The 18,770-nt window shown below is 40.6% G+C and overlaps 1 protein-coding gene across 20 annotated transcripts in view; it reads left to right on the top strand.

Moving 5' to 3' along the window:
- SIPA1L1 (signal induced proliferation associated 1 like 1) overlaps nucleotides 1–18,770 on the top strand; it is a 503,209-nt gene that overhangs the window by 346,254 nt on the left and 138,185 nt on the right. For 19 of the 20 annotated variants that reach the window (XM_079911875.1, XM_079911870.1, XM_079911872.1 and 16 more), the window contains one exon: nucleotides 10,002–11,804. In XM_079911875.1, the coding sequence (XP_079768001.1) occupies nucleotides 10,307–11,804 (1,498 nt within the window). In that variant the 5' untranslated portion in view covers nucleotides 10,002–10,306. Of the gene's footprint in view, nucleotides 1–8,889; nucleotides 9,160–10,001; nucleotides 11,805–18,770 lie in introns of those variants that run through there. The other variant, XM_079911867.1, reaches the window with a different exon arrangement.

The raw sequence follows: 18,770 nt of genomic DNA, 5'->3' as shown, positions 1-18,770 counted from the left end.
TCAAAATGTGTCAGTTGTGAAGTGTTTCATCGAGTGCTTTATGTCAGATTGGCACGGGAGGTCCCCTGCCTCTCCTGAACATAAGTAGATTGTTTCACGCTTCATCACCCACCCTCCACCTTTCTTTTCTTTTTTTTCTGGTTCTGTAAGCACTGAAGTCAAATCTCTTCAGATGTGAGCTGTTCCCTGCACTGCATCCTTTCCCTCCCTCCTTCTTATTCAGTGCCTGTCTTATTGTGTTTGTGCTCCCGACCCCCGGCAGAGTCGGGAAGAATTCATGAACCAGTGCGGGGGGCTACCGTTGGGGTTGGGATATCTTGAAGGAAAGACGTATTTTTCACTTTTTTAGCACTATTTCAGTTTTGTGTTTTTTTAAACAAAGCGTATTCATTTTTTGAAAACAACTGAAAAGGGGGCAGCAAAGTGGAAACTTCGTATGGGAGAAAAATTATTTGACGGTAAAAGATAACAACTATTTTGACCATTATTAATTTGATGGCAGTGATCTTTGATTTCTGTTTTCTGTTGTCTGCCGCCTGTGCTGTACTAACCTCCCCTCCTTCCCTTTTCCTGTGAATGTGTTTATTTATTTTGCTAGGATTCTTATAGCAGATTCTATTGTGCATTAGTTATCTCATGTGGTGGTGCCTTATCCAGTTCTGATTCACTTCTTGTTGCTCTTTTAAGAGATTTTCTCATTATTATGGCTATTTTTCAGGTACTTTGATGATGAGTGGACTGAAGAGAGGAGGGTCAAACCGCTCTTATTTTTCACTCACGACTGTTGTGAAGACTCCTTAAGAGAGAACCATGAAGCTGAAATCTATATTAAATTTCAGTGATGGTGACTTCTTTTGACATGTCTCCCTCAACACAGTTTTTATGAGATAACCATAATTACTTTTTAGATTACAGTATAAATTCTATTAATGTATCAGTTAATTTCTAGTTCATCTTCGCTGGAACCGCATGGCTTTTGTTGCAAAGGATTCCATTTCAAGGATACTGAGCTTATGGGCTTTGAGGGTAAGGATTGGATGGATCTCTGTCCTCCAGAACCTAAAATCTAATTGAGGAGGAAAGGCCCCAACCATGTGTAGAGTTAATTTCAGAAAGTAGGAGAAGGAGACGCATTTTATGGGAGGTGGGTCCTCCGGTGCCAGGAACAGGGCTTAGGGATCAGACCCGGCAGTGACCCGGTCTTTTCTGAGTGGCAGGGTCTTAATACAAACTGCGGGGGATGATACCTGCCTGCAGGTTGATGTGGGGAGTAAAGGAGGTAGTTAGTGCACAGTAGGTGGTACAAGATGGATGCTCAGACTGTAGTTACAACTGGTGACAGCAGATTGTTGAAAAAGCATGTTCTTGAAGGACAGCCTGGTGAAGCAGACAGGGTAGGAGTCAGGGAATGAGGAAGTCTGGCTTCACATGTGGGCTCAGCCCCGGCCGTTTAACCTTGGTGGACTTAACGGTGGCCCTGAGACACACCCCATGTGGAAAATGAAGGGATCAGACAAGGTATTCATTCTGATAACTCACAGTTTTAAAATTCTGAATGTAAGGTCAAGAGGGACACCCTCCATTCCGGTTCAGTCACTGTGGAGCCTTAGGAAAAGGTGCTGGTTTGTGGAGGGCAGACTATTCCCTGCTGTTACAGGAAGAAGGAAGGCTTTTAGGGGTGGGTGCCACTTAATTCTGAGCTCCAGGCCTGAGTCACACAATAATGGGGCTGCAGTTGAGGGGCCTCTGAAGTTTCACGAAAGACAAGTGACGTGACCACTGCAGCATTTTCAGGAAGTTAATTATCAATATTTTTCCCCACTGGGTGTAGAGATTCGTGTCTGGATTGGGCTTCAGAAGTGATACTCAGGCTACAAATGGAGGCCTTTTTTCTTTTATAATGTATTTTCAAAATAGCTCTTCTGCCATAAATCCTCTAACTGCTATCCCAGTATTTATTGAGAGCCCTCCACACAGCGAGCGCTTTGTCAGACACAGTGTGCTTACCTCTCCAAAGGGGAGATACTCACCTCCCAGGGTGCTTGTGAGGGCTGAGAGGATGCACAGGTTCAGAGAGTGGAAAGCATGGCGGAGTCCCACGTTCTCCGAGCTCTGTGGGGAGAGAGTTTACCCTCAGAAATAAGAGTACAGTGAAACAGACAAATAACCCATCTGCAGTCTGTATTTAAGGAAACACTAAGGCAATGTGGAATGATTTTATGTTTCAATTTTTTCCTTTTAAGCTCTTGGTTCTTGGGTGGTATTTTAAAAGCTGCTATGTGAAATATGGTTACTGTTGATATCAATCGTGATTAATATCGTTTAGGATATTAGCGTGTCGTGTGGAAGGAACTTTCTGTTCACCTGTTGTTCTTATGGATGTGGCTTTCTACTCTTCCTAAGCCAACGTTAAGTATGCCTCAAGGTGCCCTTTCTTAAATTCTTTTTGGAATATAAATACTCAAATGAGAAAACCATGATGTCTTTGACAAAGCCAGTTGTTCTGTCTTACTGAAGCCTCTGGTTTCCTACACTCCTCTTTTCCTCTTCCAGTTAGATTGTAGGAACCTGAGAGTGGAAATGTTCCTTCTTTGCCTCCCCCTCTGATAGTGACTAGCTCAGGGTAAAGCATTGAACAGTGCTCGAATAGCCCACGCTGGCAGCCTGAAAAGCTGTCCTTAGTGATGCAGATTCTCAGCTGTGGTTCATCATGTGTGGATCAAAGGCAATTTTTCATGGCTTGTATAGTTTAAATCTGACTTAATACAGTTCAGACCATCTCTTTCCTTCCTGCCCTCAGAGAAAGTCAATACTGCTAGATTCTTCCTTTCTGGGTTAAATATACAGTTTCAGTTCCTTGAGCCATCGATAGCTCATAGCACTGTTATAATGCTCTCCAGAGTGTTGGTCTGCAGTCCAAATGGTGACCTTCTTCCACTTTAGCCCGAATCTCTGCAGAAGGAGGGTTGTGAGGACAAAAGGTGAGAAGTACGTGTACATTGGAAAGAGATGTGTTCCAGGAAAGGGCAACGAGTGATGATGACTCAGTCTGTGCTTTGTTTAGGCAGCCTCACCTGACTGCCCACATCACTGCAACCTTGTGAAAGGGTGAAATGGAGACTCTTGGGTATGTCAGTATTAAATATTAAAAAAGCAATATTAAATACGAAGAAATGAGGCAATATAAGCCATTGTGTTAATCATCTGTATTGAGTAATTATTCAAATCCTGTAAATACTGCTAACCTTACAATCTTTAGTAATCTATACTTTATGTAGCCCTCTTTGATTCCATTTTAATCAGGGGATTTAGCATAAGGTCATCTTATTGGAAGGACCTGATATCTGTTGAATTTTGACTTGTTTGGTGATTTGAATGATTGGAGGTTTAACATGGTGCAGTCTTTAATAATTAGTAGTCAAAATCATACTACATACCCAGATCATATTTTATTTTATTTTTTAGTAACAGGATGATGTTTCTTTTTTCTCCTAAGTTTTTTCTTCTGATTATAAAAGTTATAGTACTCATTTTAGAAAATAAATAATATAGACAAATACCAAAAAGAAAGAAAAAAAGAAATTATTCATAATCTTAACTATGTAACAACAAGCATTATAAATCCTTTGGTGAGCTTCCTTTGGCTTGTTTATATATCTTTACATAACTTTAAAAAGCATAGCTAAATTTATAACGTATATACCATTTTGTTTGTATCCTGAATTCTTCTGAAACTGGGCTTGTTTGTGCCCAGTTACATTCAATAGGATGCACTGTATAAAAAAATTTTTTTTTAAGTTAGTCCATGGTCAAATCAGTTAAGAAATATCTTAGTTTAATAGTAAGTGTTGGGTTTTTGTTTTTCTTGTTTTTTTTTTTAACTGTAGATTTCATGGAGCCTTAATATACTAACATATATTATCATGTCGTAACAGAGGTGATAGTGTGTCCCTGCCTTATTTACTTATGGAACCCTTTCTTATGAATTAATAACTTGGATTTGAAGCACAATTCAGGGAAAGTTGATAAGCCTTTCCCCCTGTATAGTAGACATTTATCGGTTGTCTCCCCTGACATCCATTTCTCACATGCCCTTCCCCAGATCCTGTTTGGTAATAGGATGATCAGTACTAGATCACAGTTTGCAGGGTTGATGAATGACTTTTTAATGGATTTTAAACAAAGATTAATGTACAAATTAGTATTTTCAAAACGCTCACTACCTTCGTGGATCTAGTCTGCTCTCTTGATATCGTGGGTGCCGGCCGTGGAAACTCCATGCCCCTGATGAGTTGGTGAGCTCTGATTTCTTTTCCTTGAAAGTGTTCATTTGCTGCACCTCAAACACTATTTTTCCCCTAATAATCCTGGTCCACTGTTACCTTCTACTTATTACCTTTTACCCTGCTTTTTACCTTTTACCTCCCTACTTCAAGCTCCTCACGCCTAGCTCTTTGGCATTATATTAATTGCTTATTGCGTGAATTTTGTCATATGTAAATATAAGTGTTCGAATTTATTCTATTCTCCTTTACTTTGCCAGCTATGGAATCGTTTCCGTACCCATCAGTAATTCTATAATGTATCTTGCTCCATACGTTTTTAATTTTATCACCCCACTTCTGCCATCAAGCTCACTGCCAAATTTTCATGTTGTTTCCTTCACCCGCAACTATGCAAAGTATCTTCAAGCCTTACTAGGCCTTTGAAATGGAACTTTCTTCGTTGAACTTTTTTAGTTTGGAGGGTGGGTGGGAGGCAAATGTTATTATCTCTTTTGGTCCTCACTCTGTCCAAACAAGCACTTGTTTAAAAAATATTTATTTATTTAATTTATTTATTTTCCTTATTTATTTATTTATTTTGGCTGCGTTGGGTCTTAGTTGCGGCACATGGGATCTTCGTTGAGGCAGGCAGGATCTTTTCGTTATGGTGCGCGTTCTCTTTGTTGTGGCGCTCGGGTTTCTCTACTTGTGGCACTTGGGCTTCTCTGTAGTTGTAGTATGCAGGTTTTCTCTCTCTGGCTGTGGCACGCAGGCTCCAGAGTGCGTGGGCTCTCTCATTGAGGTGTACAAGCTCAGTAGTTGTGGCGAGTGGGCTTAGTTGCCCTGCGGCATATTGGATGTTAGTTCTCCCACCAGGGATCGAACCCGCATCCCCTGCGTTGGAAGGCGGATTCTTTACCGCTGGACCACCAGGGAGGTCTCCAAACAAGCACATTTTAAATTGCTTTCTTACCTCTAAACTCAAATGTAACTTTATCCTGTTATGTATGTTTTGTATCCATAACTTCTTTTTTCACTTTGGTAATTCCAGGGCAAGTTATCTGCATCTACTTTGTCTCCATCAGTGCTGTCTTTTTTAGGTAGTGAACATTTGGAGAGCAGGAACTAGATTTATCAACTCCTCTCTTCTCAGTCCTTCCTGCTTTTTGTTGAAGGGATAGAACGGAAATGAAAGAAGGGGGGTAGTCCAGTCTGAAAAGTTATGTGCTGATTCATAAAGCTTAAATTATCCGGGACATTGTACGGAGTCGTTTGTATGTGTTTCAGGCTAACTTGAAAGAGTGAGGCGTCCTTCTATCTGAGATGTTACTTTTATGTAATGTGAGTGAAATTCAGGAAAGCCAAGAAGGGATGTAAAGAGAATTGTTGGCCTTCTTTGGTTATCTTAGCTAATCTAATGTTCAAGCACTGTGGTGTGATATTTCTGTTTAAAAATAAAGTTTCCTGTTACAATCCAAAGCAAGAATATTTATGGGTATTTTAAATCTGTGTATACAACTTCATAAACTATTTACATTGACATTTTCATAAATACTGATGTTGTACATCTGTGGAATCTCGGGGTATTTGTATAGTTATTCATCATCAAAATTCCTTCTATTGCCTGGAAGCATTGAGAGTTGGCCCTGTATTTGAGGCTGTACCAGTTAAGGAATCTAACAACATCCCATTTTGGAATATGGAAGTAATTGATGGCGAATGCTACATCTTTTTAGTGAATGTAACATCGTATTGCAGATTATTTCAGGGCAGGAACTGTAAGTTGTTGTTGGTTTTTTCTTTCCTTCCCACGTCTTCTTGTGTAACCTTTAAACTATTCTTTATGCCCTTGGCATAAAGAAAGTTTCCCATGTTGTTCCTTTCGTTTGGTTCCTTCAATTATTTATTGTTCTCACTTCCTTATCACCCAGTTATTTCTTGGAAAAATTTTATTTTCCCATTTTTTTTACTTGTTAGTTAATTCATTGTTGAAAATAGATAAAAAGGGAAGATATCAAATGAGCACGTGCATATATTTTATTTGGAGTTTAGGGGAGAGGGTCATGAGATGAAATTTGGAGGTAACTGCATAGAGATAATAATATTTAAAGCTGTGGGTACCTATGACATCACCAGACAGTAGTGGCTACCATGCAGATATCTCCCGAAGTAATTTCATTATTCTGCTTCATTCAGTTGCACAGGCAGCTGATCCAATGAAGTCAACACCCTGCTCTCCAGAGTTAATATCTTTACTCCAGTGTACCCAGGCCTGCAATCTCATCCTAATGCACTCGGTGCTCAAATGCATCCTAATGCTGATACCCTTTACAGCCCCTTCCAAAACTCTGAAGACTGGTAAGAGAAGTAAGCCAAGCATACCCCCCTGGAATCACTAGCTTTTGAATGGAGCCCACCAGTGATCCTGAGGAATGAGCCAAAAGAAAGAGGCACCAGAAGTTAAGGAGACCGTGTTCATCATGGAGGCCTAGAGAAGACAGAGTTTCGGGAAGGAGGGGGAGAGGTCAAGAATGTAAATGTCTCAGTGAGCCAGGATGACAGGGACTGTTTTTATACCTGTAGCTTCCCTTGGAGGGAGGGACTGTTTCCCCAAATATCCCTAGCACCAAGTGTGTGGTCTATGTTCAGAAGAGAATGCAGAAAGGCTTAGGGTGATTTATAGGAGAGGGGGAGGTACTTCTTCTGGAAGAATGGTATTATCAGAAAAAGCTGATAGGTTACCTGGTGATAGACCTTGAGTGATGGAAAGACTTTCATCTACTAGACGTTGAACACATCTTCGCCTTTTCTTATAGTTTCCAGGACCTCATGGAACTAGACTGGTATTGGTATTCTAGGTAAATGGATCTACCATGGACTCAAATAGTACCTAGAGCTGTAAAATTAAATATATAACAAGGATATTTCTTAAATAGTTTACTCTTTCAACAGATGGAGGTGACATGCTATAAATTAGTATTGCCCTTCTACTCTGTCGTTTTTTACCATATTTAATGATGCTTAGGCAGGTTTGCTGATAATTAGGAGAATTGCTAATAACTGTCAGCATATGTTTGCTCTTTCCATCAACCCCGAGGAGTAGGTTTTAGGTGTTATTGATGTGTCATCATATTACACACATGGATGGCATCTTTATTTTCAACTAGTACTTGAATAAATGCAAAGCATATATGTTTGTATAGATGCTACTCTGTGTCTGAAGTTTCATATTGTGCCTAAAGGGGTTTGTTGCTATAAATAAGGATGGGAAAGAGGAAGGGGAAGAGAAAAGGAAAAAAGGTCCTCATGACAAGAAAAGAAAATCTGTTATTAACTTAGTTGTCCATCTTGAACCTCCTCAGTTTTTACAGGTCATTAAACTGTGGGTACTCTCTCCCCTATGTGCCCGTCTATATTTTGAAATTAAAAGATAACATTGAATTATTATTATAATCAAGATGTAATAGGAGTCTTGGCATTTCTTTAAAATTACAAAGAAATATAGTTATATCTGTATAAGGTTTTTTAAACCCCATTAAAAAACACAGGAAGCATATGAGATGGTTCTGAAAAGGTGTCCTGTAGTAGTGACGGCGAAGAGTGGAGATTTTTCAAGTCAGTGCTATTTACTATATTTTGGTGCTGGCCTTCAGTTTCCCTCTACAATGGATATAACTTCACATATCCTAAAAAAAAGACAGTCCTGCAGTGAACTCTATTCTAAGGGAAAGGAAATGTGGAAAGAGAGTTTTTACCCCAGTGGGATTGGTGCATTGGCCTTTTAGAGAATGTCCGTTCTGGGAATGGTAGGTGATTTATTTGCATTTCTGTGAGCTTGTGAGAAGCATTGCAAACATCTGATTTTCATAAGAATCTATTGAGAATTATTTTGTATGTCAGTGTATTCTTTCTTTGAAAGCCATTTCACTGAAATAAACAGCTTCTTTTCCCCTAGTTCATTACAAAATAGCTCATAAATTGTGGTTTGGGGTTGTCAATTTTTTTTTTTTTTTTGAAATAGGCTAGTGTTTATTTTGCATCTTGCTTCAGTTGCCCAGTTTCCTTCCATTTTATAAGGAACACTTCTTGAACCTTGGCTGTGGCCACATGGGCTGCCTTCAGATTCAGCAGTTAGCACATTATTCCACTTGAAGGTTTACAGTTCAAAAGGAGCCTGGACAGTTCCCAGATATAAAGTCAAATCATAGCAATCTGACGATAGAAGTATCTAGAAAGCTCAAAAGCCAGGTTTAATGGGTAGCTGTGCAAAACCATTATCCCTTTCACAAAAGATGGTGAAGAGGAGAGAGAGGGAAAACAATTGGCGTTTCTGTGCCAGGCTGGTCTGAGCAGCCCGTGCGAGCCCGGCTGGAGTTCAGCTGGCCCTGCATTCTGCAGGCGGCCGTACGTTTTGAAACACCCCTAAATGTTCCAGCCTTTAAATAGCAGCGAGTCTTCTAAAATGATGCTGCATAGCGCAGGAGAAATTAAAGCGGCTGCCTGGGAGGCAGGAAGCCGACTAGCGAGATGCTTAATTACCGTGGAAGTAAGTGCTTGTTGCCGGGGAGCGGAGCGCAGCGAGCGCGGGTCGGCCTGGGTGTCAGCCGTGATTTGTAGACAATGCGGCCCCGGCAGCGCAGTGCTGGTTCAGCAGCATCTTTCCAAACATGCATTTGGCAGGAATTTAAAGGCCACCTCTTGTGTAATTTGTGGAACCTTGGAAAAGGGTGCGCTGCCTTTATTTTCACGACGAATGCAACCATGCAGGATTTTGTGCTCAGAATTTGTGCCTCTCTCCTCCTGCTTGATGTGCTCCCGAGGAAGTTGGGTTTCTTCACCTGTCACCTGGAAGGATGTTAGCAGTTCTCTGTCGTCGGCTGGGGGATATGGAAAGGTCTGTCCACAGCAGCATTTGGTTTCTGCTGTCTTCATAAATTAGTGCCAAAGGGTGGGGTGGGTTGCAGTGTGTAAGGAAATGAAGGCATTTTGCTAATGAGCAAAATGTTTCTAGCTTTAAGGGTAGATGGATCTCAGAGCTTGGGAAGAGGTGGTGGAAAATGCTGGATGCATTCTGAAATACTCCTTTGGCATAGTAATAGAGGGAAATATAGAAGCGTGCTAATGGGTAGAATGGCTCCGGGAAAACCCTTTTTATTTTCTCTCTATTGTATTTGCTCTTGCCAACTCTGTTAAGCCTTTGTAAAGAAACAAAAAAACAAGTTTGGGTTTTGAAATACAGAAGAGGTTAAAAAGTGAGTGTTGTGACATATTCAGTAACAGAATTTTTCAATTTTTAGTCTTGTTAAAAAACTGTACGTTGCTCTAATTATCGAACTCTGTTGGTTATGCCTTGAACTTCTGGTCAGCACAGTGGTTCATGATATTCTACATTATTAGAGGTCATTGGAGTCTGTACGTGGTCTTTACTTGGGCTAGGAGCCTTGATATCCTGGAACGAGATCCCTCACCCCCCTTCATAGTGATATGAAACAGTTCAATTGATCTGAAGTGTTAATAGTCTTTTAAAATATATATAGTTTAAATGATGGATATTATTAAATGCTTTCACTTTCTTCCTTCCTTTCAAGCCTGCTTTACTAAAAAGATGGGTTGTGAACTGTGAGTCACAATCCATTAGTGAGTCTTTTATTTGCATGTGTCTGGTTTTGGCAATTGCATGTTTATTTTTAGATGTATTTATCAAATGCTAATTCCAATTGTCCTTGTCTCTTTTAGAGAAAGCATGGGATTATGGCAATCACAGAGTCCCAGAGATACAAGTTCCATTCAGTTTTTTTCTGAAAGAAAGCCGTCTATCAAAGTGAAGCAGAGGAACTCTTGTGGATTATAATGTTTTGAAGGGGTCTGGATTTTCAGAGGTGTGAAAATAAGGCATTGTTTAACCTTTTAATTGGAAAAGATTAAGATCTCATGCAACTGATGTATTTTCTGGGAGCCATTCTCCAAAAGGGAAGTGCACATTTAAAACTTAGGTATGATGGTCCTTTCTGCAGGGGTTTAAGTCTGATTGCTTTTACATCATGACCAGCTTGAAACGGTCTCAGACAGAAAGGCCGGTTGCCACTGAAAGGGCGTCTGTTGTGGGCACAGATGGCACCCCCAAAGTCCACACGGACGACTTCTACATGCGACGCTTCAGGTCCCAAAACGGCAGCTTAGGGTCATCAGTCATGGCTCCTGTAGGCCCCCCTCGAAGTGAAGGTTCTCATCATATAACCTCGACCCCTGGAGTCCCAAAGATGGGGGTTCGGGCAAGGATTGCGGATTGGCCCCCAAGAAAGGAAAATGTAAAAGAATCTAGCCGTTCAAGCCAGGAAATAGAAACCTCAAGTTGCCTTGAGAGCATGTCCTCCAAAAGCAGTCCTGTGAGTCAGGGAAGTTCTGTAAGCCTCAATTCCAGTGACTCAGCCATGTTAAAAAGCATACAGAACACACTGAAAAACAAGACGAGGCCGTCGGAGAGCATGGACTCCAGATTTCTCATGCCTGAAGCCTACCCCAGCTCCCCCAGGAAAGCTCTGCGCCGGATACGGCAGCGCAGCAACAGCGACATCACCATAAGTGAACTTGATGTGGATAGCTTTGATGAATGTATCTCGCCCACCTACAAGACGGGGCCGTCACTGCACAGGGAATACGGTAGCACATCTTCAATCGATAAGCAGGGAACGTCCGGAGACAGCTTCTTTGACTTGTTAAAGGGCTACAAAGACGACAAGTCTGATCGAGGTCCCACTCCGACCAAGCTCAGTGACTTTCTCATCGCCAGTGGGGGCAAGGGCTCTGGTTTCTCCTTGGATGTCATAGACGGGCCCATCTCACAGAGAGAGAACCTCAGGCTCTTTAAGGAAAGGGAAAAACCACTCAAGCGGCGTTCCAAGTCTGAAACCGGAGACTCGTCCATTTTTCGTAAATTACGCAATACCAAAGGTGAAGAACTTGGGAAATCGTCGGATCTTGAAGATAATCGATCGGAAGACTCCGTCAGGCCCTGGACGTGCCCAAAGTGCTTTGCCCACTACGACGTCCAGAGTATATTATTTGACTTGAACGAGGCGGTTATGAACAGGCACAGTGTAATTAAGAGGAGAAACACCACCACGGGGGCTTCGGCAGCTGCGGTGGCATCCTTGGTCTCGGGGCCTTTGTCCCACTCGGCCAGTTTTAGCTCCCCGATGGGCAGCACGGAGGACCTGAACTCCAAAGGAAGCCTCAGCATGGACCAGGGAGACGATAAAAGCAATGAACTTGTAATGAGCTGTCCGTATTTTCGGAATGAGATCGGTGGAGAAGGGGAAAGGAAAATCAGCCTGTCCAAATCAAATTCTGGTTCCTTTAGTGGATGTGAAAGTGCCTCCTTTGAGTCTACCCTCAGCTCCCATTGTACAAATGCAGGAGTGGCAGTACTTGAAGTGCCCAAGGAAAACTTGGTGTTGCACCTGGATCGAGTGAAAAGATACATCGTGGAACACGTGGATCTCGGCGCATACTATTACAGGAAGTTTTTCTATCAGAAGGGTGAGTAGAGATCTTTTATTCTTTTCATTTTCTTTTGCCATACTTTCTGAAAAAGAGTACTGTCTATTAGGATTTTTAAGCAGCGTGATGTAAGATTTGCATGAATGCCTTCTCCTGATGGTGAAAGAGTTAAATAGTTATTTGCTGCCGTGTATTTCCTTTTGCATTTTTGAGTTACTTCCTCCTTTTAGATACATTAAATATCTTGTATTGACTAGCTTATGAAATATTAATTTTTTTAAAACCTTTGATTTAATGGATGAAATTGTAATCTTTGTGTAGAAGACTTGCTGTGTCACCTTTAGGGATAAATGTCATATAAAGTTAAAAATATTATAAATACAGCTTTTTTTTTTTAAGGGTTACTAAAGCAATCTTAATGCTGTTTTTCATTTATTTAGCACTTTTACAGTTAGTGCGGGACCATTTCTTTTCTGCCTCAATGTTCTCATCAGTGAATGGGAATTATAATACATTCCTATTCATTTCACAGGAATTTTAGTGAGAATTAATTTTGTTATTTGACAAAAGTGTCAGAGCCAGGAATCAAACCTAGGTCTTCTAGATTTGAGTATAAAAGTCACTGGAGTGAGAAGTACTGTTAACATGTTGGTGACTTCCTTTTCCGTTTTGTATGGGGGAAAATATATACCTATATTGTTGGATTGTACTGTATGTGAACTGTATTTGTATACAGTTTTATCTCATGCTTGTAAGAAAACTCTGTGATTCATTGAAAAGTAGTTTAAATGAACTCGTAAGAGCTTTCTAATAGTGTTTTTGAGCAGCATTATTAATTGAAGAATGAGTTTGTCACGCAGGCACCCAAGCTAGGAAACAGGATGCTTGCTGAGCAAGGACATACACCTGTGGTCCACTAGCTAGCTCAGTAATTTCTGCATTGAGCCCAAGTGAGAGGCCCCCTGTATGCAAGCTACTAGAGCAGTTTTTGTTTTCCCACCTACTGTTTGGGGGTTTTGAGTCCTGCTTAAGTCCTTTTGAGATTTATTCTTCCGAATGAAGTTTCATTTCTAGTACTTCATTCTGGTACTCTAGCTTTATGACAGTGCTCCCTTTAAAATAAAATTTATTGTGAGGTTATTACATGGTCATCCCCATTCACGAGAGTTTATTGACCAAAAGAATCTTGTCTTGGTGTTCAGTATCCATGTCTCTTAAACATCTATGGCATAGGTCCTGAAACCAATATGATAATGAAAATCCCAAACTCATTTGTAAGCCATCTTTTTTTTTTTTTTTTTTTTTTTTTTTTTTTTGCGGTACGCGGGCCTCTCACTGTTGTGGCCTCTTCCGTTGCGGAGCACAGGCTCCGGACGCGCAGGCTCAGCGGCCATGGCTCACGGGCCCAGCCGCTCCGCGGCATGTGGGATCTTCCCAGACCGGGGCACGAACCCGTGTCTCCTGCATCGGCAGGCGGACTCTCAACCACTGCGCCACCAGGGAAGCCCTGTAAGCCATCTTTATTTTCTCAGCATAACCTTCTGGAGTTCAGATTTTAGAAATCACTTCTTTCTCATTCTGTCCCTTGGGCTACAGTGTTTCTCGACCTTGCCATCTTGGCATTTGGGGCCAGATAATTCTTTGTTTGGGGGGATGTGTCATATGCGTTGTAGGATATAAGATGTTTAGCAGCATCCCTGCCCTCTACACCCCAGATGCCAATAGGTGCCCCCAACTGTGATGACCTAAAAAGTCTCCAGTCATTGCCATATGTCCTCTAGGAAGTAAAATTGCCCCTAGCTGAAAAGCCCTGTTTTGTGGAACCTGGGGAAGTTTTCCACAGGTGTTTGTGAGTTGTCTATAGGTGAGGCCATCTTGCTAAAGAACTGACACTCCAACAGGAGAAAGAACATGTTACTTACAGTCTTTGTTTATGTAGTAGTTGCTCTTTTCCCATTAGGCAATGTGATCACATTAATGATGAACATTTTGAGGACTTACTGTGTACCAGGAACTTAGCATTTGGTATGACATGCATTTTCTCATTTCACCCTCTCCATGCCCACTGGGGTGTAGGTATCGTTATAGATGGCATTTTCCAGATGAGAAAACTGGGGTTTAAGTGGCTGGTTTTAAGCTGTTAAGCTGTCACGAAGCTAGTAATATTGGAGCCAGGATTTCACCTTTGGGGAGACTGACTAGAGTCATGTTCTTGGCTGCTTTGCCTTGATCTCTATTATATTAGACTAAAGGGAAGGAGTATATTTTTATCTTTAAACCTGGTAAAATTTTGTTCAACGTATTTTATCTTTCAAAAGTAAGGAATAAAAATTTGAACACCTATATTCCAGAGTTCATCCAGCTTAGGTCATAACACTTCATAAATTTAAGAGCAGATCATTGAAAGTAGTTTCTAATTTAAGCTACCCTCTTAGCTTATAGCTAAGAGAAAGGTAGCTTAAGGTAGCTTAAGCTACCCTCTTAGCTTATAGCTTAGAGAAAATACCCTCTTAGCTAACATAATTGGAACAAGTTAACTGAAAGAAATCATTAAGACAGGGAATCAAAAACAAACAACCCAATCCAAAAATGGGCAGAAGACCTAAATAGACATTTCTCCAAAGAAGATATACAGACTGCCAACAAACACATGAAAGAATGCTCAACATCATTAATCATTAGAGAAATGCAAATCAAAACTACAATGAGATATCATCTGACACCAGTCAGAATGGCCATCATCAAAAAATCTAGAAACAATAAATGCTGGAGAGGGTGTGGAGAAAAGGGAACACTCTTGCACTGCTGGTGGGAATGTGAATTGGTTCAGCCACTATGGAGAACAGTATGGAGGTTCCTTTAAAAACTACAAATAGAACTACCATATGACCCAGCAATCCCACTACTCGGCATATACCCTGAGAAAACCAGAATTCAAAGAGTCATGTACCAAAATGTTCATTGCAGCTCTATTTACAATAGCCCGGAGATGGAAACAATCTAAGTGTCCATCATCGGATGAATGGATAAAGAAGATGTGGCACGTATATACAATGGAATATTACTCAGCCATAAAAAGAAACGAAATTGAGCTATTTGTAATGAGGTGGATAGACCTAGAGTCTGTCATACAGAGTGAAGTAAGTCAGAAAGAAAAAGACAAATACCGTGTGCTAACACATATATATGGAATTTAAGAAAAAGAAATGTCATGAAGAACCTAGGGGTAAGACAGGAATAAAGACACAGACCTACTGGAGAACGGACATGAGGATATGGGGAGGGGGAAGGGTGAGCTGTGACAAAGCAAGAGAGAGGCATGGACAGATATACACTACCAAACGTAAGGTAGATAGCTAGTGGGAAGCAGCCGCATGGCACAGGGATATCGGCTCGGTGCTTTGTGACCGCCTGGAGGGGTGGGATAGGGAGGGTGGGAGGGAGGGAGACGCAAGAGGGAAGAGATATAGGAACATATGTATATGTATAACTGATTCACTTTGTTATAAAGCAGAAAGTAACACACCATTGTAAAGCAATTATACCCCAATAAAGATGTTAAAAAAAAAAGACAGGGAATCTTTCAGAAGTATATGTACTCAAAGTATTTTATTTTCATTAAAATTTATAATAATAGCTATATATTTGCTAAACTCTTGTGAGAGGCCGAGGGCGTTTCTTTCACAGTGATTCTACTATTTTGAATTCTACATTGTGTGAATAGTATAAACCATAAGAGCAAAAATATAGACACTAGCAAAGCAATCTGAATCTTACAGAATCTGAGGTTTCAGAATTTTTTCTCATTTTTTATAGATCTCGCCCACATCTAATCCAACAGCTTTCCTTTAGTGATTGCTTTTATGAAGTCTTTCCAAAGCCTTCAGTTTAGTTTTTAATAGAAACAAGATTTATCTCTTGTACTCACATTCCATCAGCTTTCATAATATTTAATTAAATTTCATAATTACAATAACAAGTCAACTGGCATAAACAGGTTTGGGAAGACACAGCCGATTCTTTGTCAGCACGGAGTCCCAACTGGTGGGAGCAGAAAGTGTGTGTGGCACTAGAGATTGCCTGCTGGTGCCATTGGGCATTTATCATTGTGGTTTACAGAGGGGACACAGAGCAGTAGTTAATACATGAAGCTGGTCCAGTGGAACGCAATATCAGAGAGCACCTGCTGTGTTTTCTTAGGCTATACGACTTAGAATTTTCAAATTAGGCAGGTCATTTGTCACAATATGATAAGATACAACAAATTATGGCTCTGAATGACATCACTTGAAGCTGAAATTAACACCCTTAAAGTATAACTGTGTATTAAAAAATTTATATAGTATCCAAACTTTTCTTAAATTTTATTTTCTTGAAGGATAGTTTATTTACAATGTTGTATTTTCTGCTGTACAACAAAGTGATTCAGTTATACATATATATGCATTCTTTTTCATATTCTTTTCCATTATGGTTTATCACAGGATATTGAATATAGTTCCCTGTGCCATACAGTAGGACCCTGTTGTTTGTCCATGCTACATATAGTAGTTTGTGTCTGCTAATCCCAAACTCCCACTCCATTCCTCCCCCATTCCCCTTCCCTCTTGGCAACCACAAGTCTGTTCTCTATGTCTCTGAGTCTGTTTCTGTTTCATAGATAAGTTCATTTGTGTCATATTTTAGATTCCATATATAAATGGTATCTGTACTTTTCATCACAGTATAAAATAGGGTTAGACAAGTAATTCTGTCTTATTTTTAATATACAACTTGATTCAGTGAAATTAGTGCACTAACTCATTTTTCCTAATCAGAACCTGAAAGTGAGTCACCTTGTTGAAGGAGTACGACAACGTCAGTTGTAATTTATCTTCCAGCAACATAGAGTAGCACTACTGACCTGGTTGTACTACAACCTCTTCATCACCAGATATTTTCCATTCTGCCATTTAATGAATTCCTGACTTCACTGTGGCTAAGTCTCTGGAGGGAAAATATTCACTTTACTGAAGTGTATATTGTTGACATTATATGTAAAATTTAATTGTATTAGGCTGATGAAGCTGCCATCACTTTTTAATATTAAATTGTTTTTATGAACATCATTATTTTGCAGATTTAGACTTGAGAGGATATTTGGCTCTATCACATAAGTCAAGTCCATTGCTGGAAAGATGCTGGCCCAGTAGAGGAATCCCACTGTTTGCATTTATTGAAATAAGCAACACACCATCAGTGTTCTTTCTGGTCCTTCCTCCTGCCCACTTCTCTTTGCTGTTTTGCCAATGTGTGTGGTGTTTTTATTGAGACTCACCTAGGATTAAATGACAGTAATAATGTAGCTAACATGTATTGTGTTATTACTTTGTGCTTTATGCAAACCTCCTCACATAATGCTCATAAGACCCCAAGGCAAAGTTGTCATTGTGATACGTCCAAGTGATACAACAACATCCTTCTTAGGCACAAACTAGGCAGTAGGATAGCATCAAAATTAATCTGGTCATCTCCCTTTGAGTACATATATTTTGTGTTTAGTTTTTACTTAGATAGTCACCATGATTAAAGTAGCAGTATGGGGCTTTTTCGGTTTTGCACTGAGCGTACAAGTGTCTGAGGCACATCCTCGCTGAATCCCATTCAGAAAGATGCACTAATGGAAAAGAGAGGAGCCCATGGGTTGCCTTGGCAGTGGTGTTTGTTGCTCCATTGATCAAAAGTGTTGATAGGCTTATCTGATGCCAGACAGGGTGTCACTCTCAAAGTCAAGTTATTGAAGATGCTGTGATAGGAAAGGGCCTCTTCCCCCTGCCCAGCGGCCAGGAGCAGCTGCCATCATCTGGTCTGAAGCTCATCTGCGAACATTTTCCCATTAGAAACACTAATGCTCTGCACCTGATTATTCTTCTGATAACTTTGAACCACCAGATTTGATTGTTCTTTTCTGGTTTACCTTCCTCCTCCTACACCTCCACCCCACCCTACCCCACCATACGTGAGTGTTCGCACACCCACGCCCACACACCCACACCCACACAAGTCAGGTTCAGCAGTCCGCTGGGCTCCAGGATTATCAGTTTGAGGACACAAACACGTTGGATTTCAGTTGGTCTCGCAATGTCCAATTTTCTGTATTTACCTCTCACCCTCTTCTTATCAGCTGTCTTTCACATTTCTTTAGAATATATGCACTGAACTTCACTTGTACTTGGAGTGACAGCTTTAGTGCTCTGATATATTCTCCAGTTGTGTTATCAGGAGCTGTTCATCTGGTTCAGTTTGTTAAATGAGCATCGTTAAGTACCTGTTGTAAGTTTTAGTGGATTATCGTAGGGTACATATAGAACATCAGAGAACATCGTACAGCTAAACTTATTTGTAAAGCCCTAGCTTATTTTGTTTGTTTAATTCTTCTGTAAGTATAGCAACATTAAGCTTGAGGAAAGTACTATGGGATGCCTTATAGCTCAGAGTTCTTTAAGGATAGCTATTCTGCGGTTAGTTTTTTGTGGACAGTCGTATTTCAAGGAAGTGGTAAACTCCAGAGTCAGCACGTCTGCTCTCCTGAGCCATGTTCTGCTCTTGCACTGAACAGTTTATTTCTGCCAAAACTAATAGGGAAAGATTTCATACATGTATAATAACTTATTGTCTTAATGCCCTTGTCTTTTATTTTTTCTTGAGAGCATATCAACTGTATTTAATTTGTTCAAAGGTAGCTCTCTAGTTATTTAACCCTTTTCACAGAGATCTGGGGCACTAAATAACTTCTTGAGAAACTCACCTAGGAGCGTTTTGCTGTTGTCTCTTCACCTGTTCAGGGATTCTGGTAGCAAGAAGGCCATTCAGTAGGAAGGTTTGCACGTCTGCTCTTTGGAAAACAAGCATCCTCTCCTTTCTTGGCCGTGATCTCTCGAGTCCCATCACTGATCATCTGGACTCTGATGTGTGAGGCGTTTGGGATTTCATATTACCTGAGCCATCTCCGTGCAGAGGTTTGTG

This window comes from Stenella coeruleoalba (genome assembly GCF_951394435.1).
Source record: "Stenella coeruleoalba genome assembly, chromosome: 2".
In the NCBI taxonomy this organism is placed as follows: Eukaryota; Metazoa; Chordata; class Mammalia; order Artiodactyla; family Delphinidae; genus Stenella; species Stenella coeruleoalba.
The sequence above is the reverse complement of the archived record's forward strand: the minus strand, read 5'-3'. Positions and strand labels throughout refer to the sequence as shown.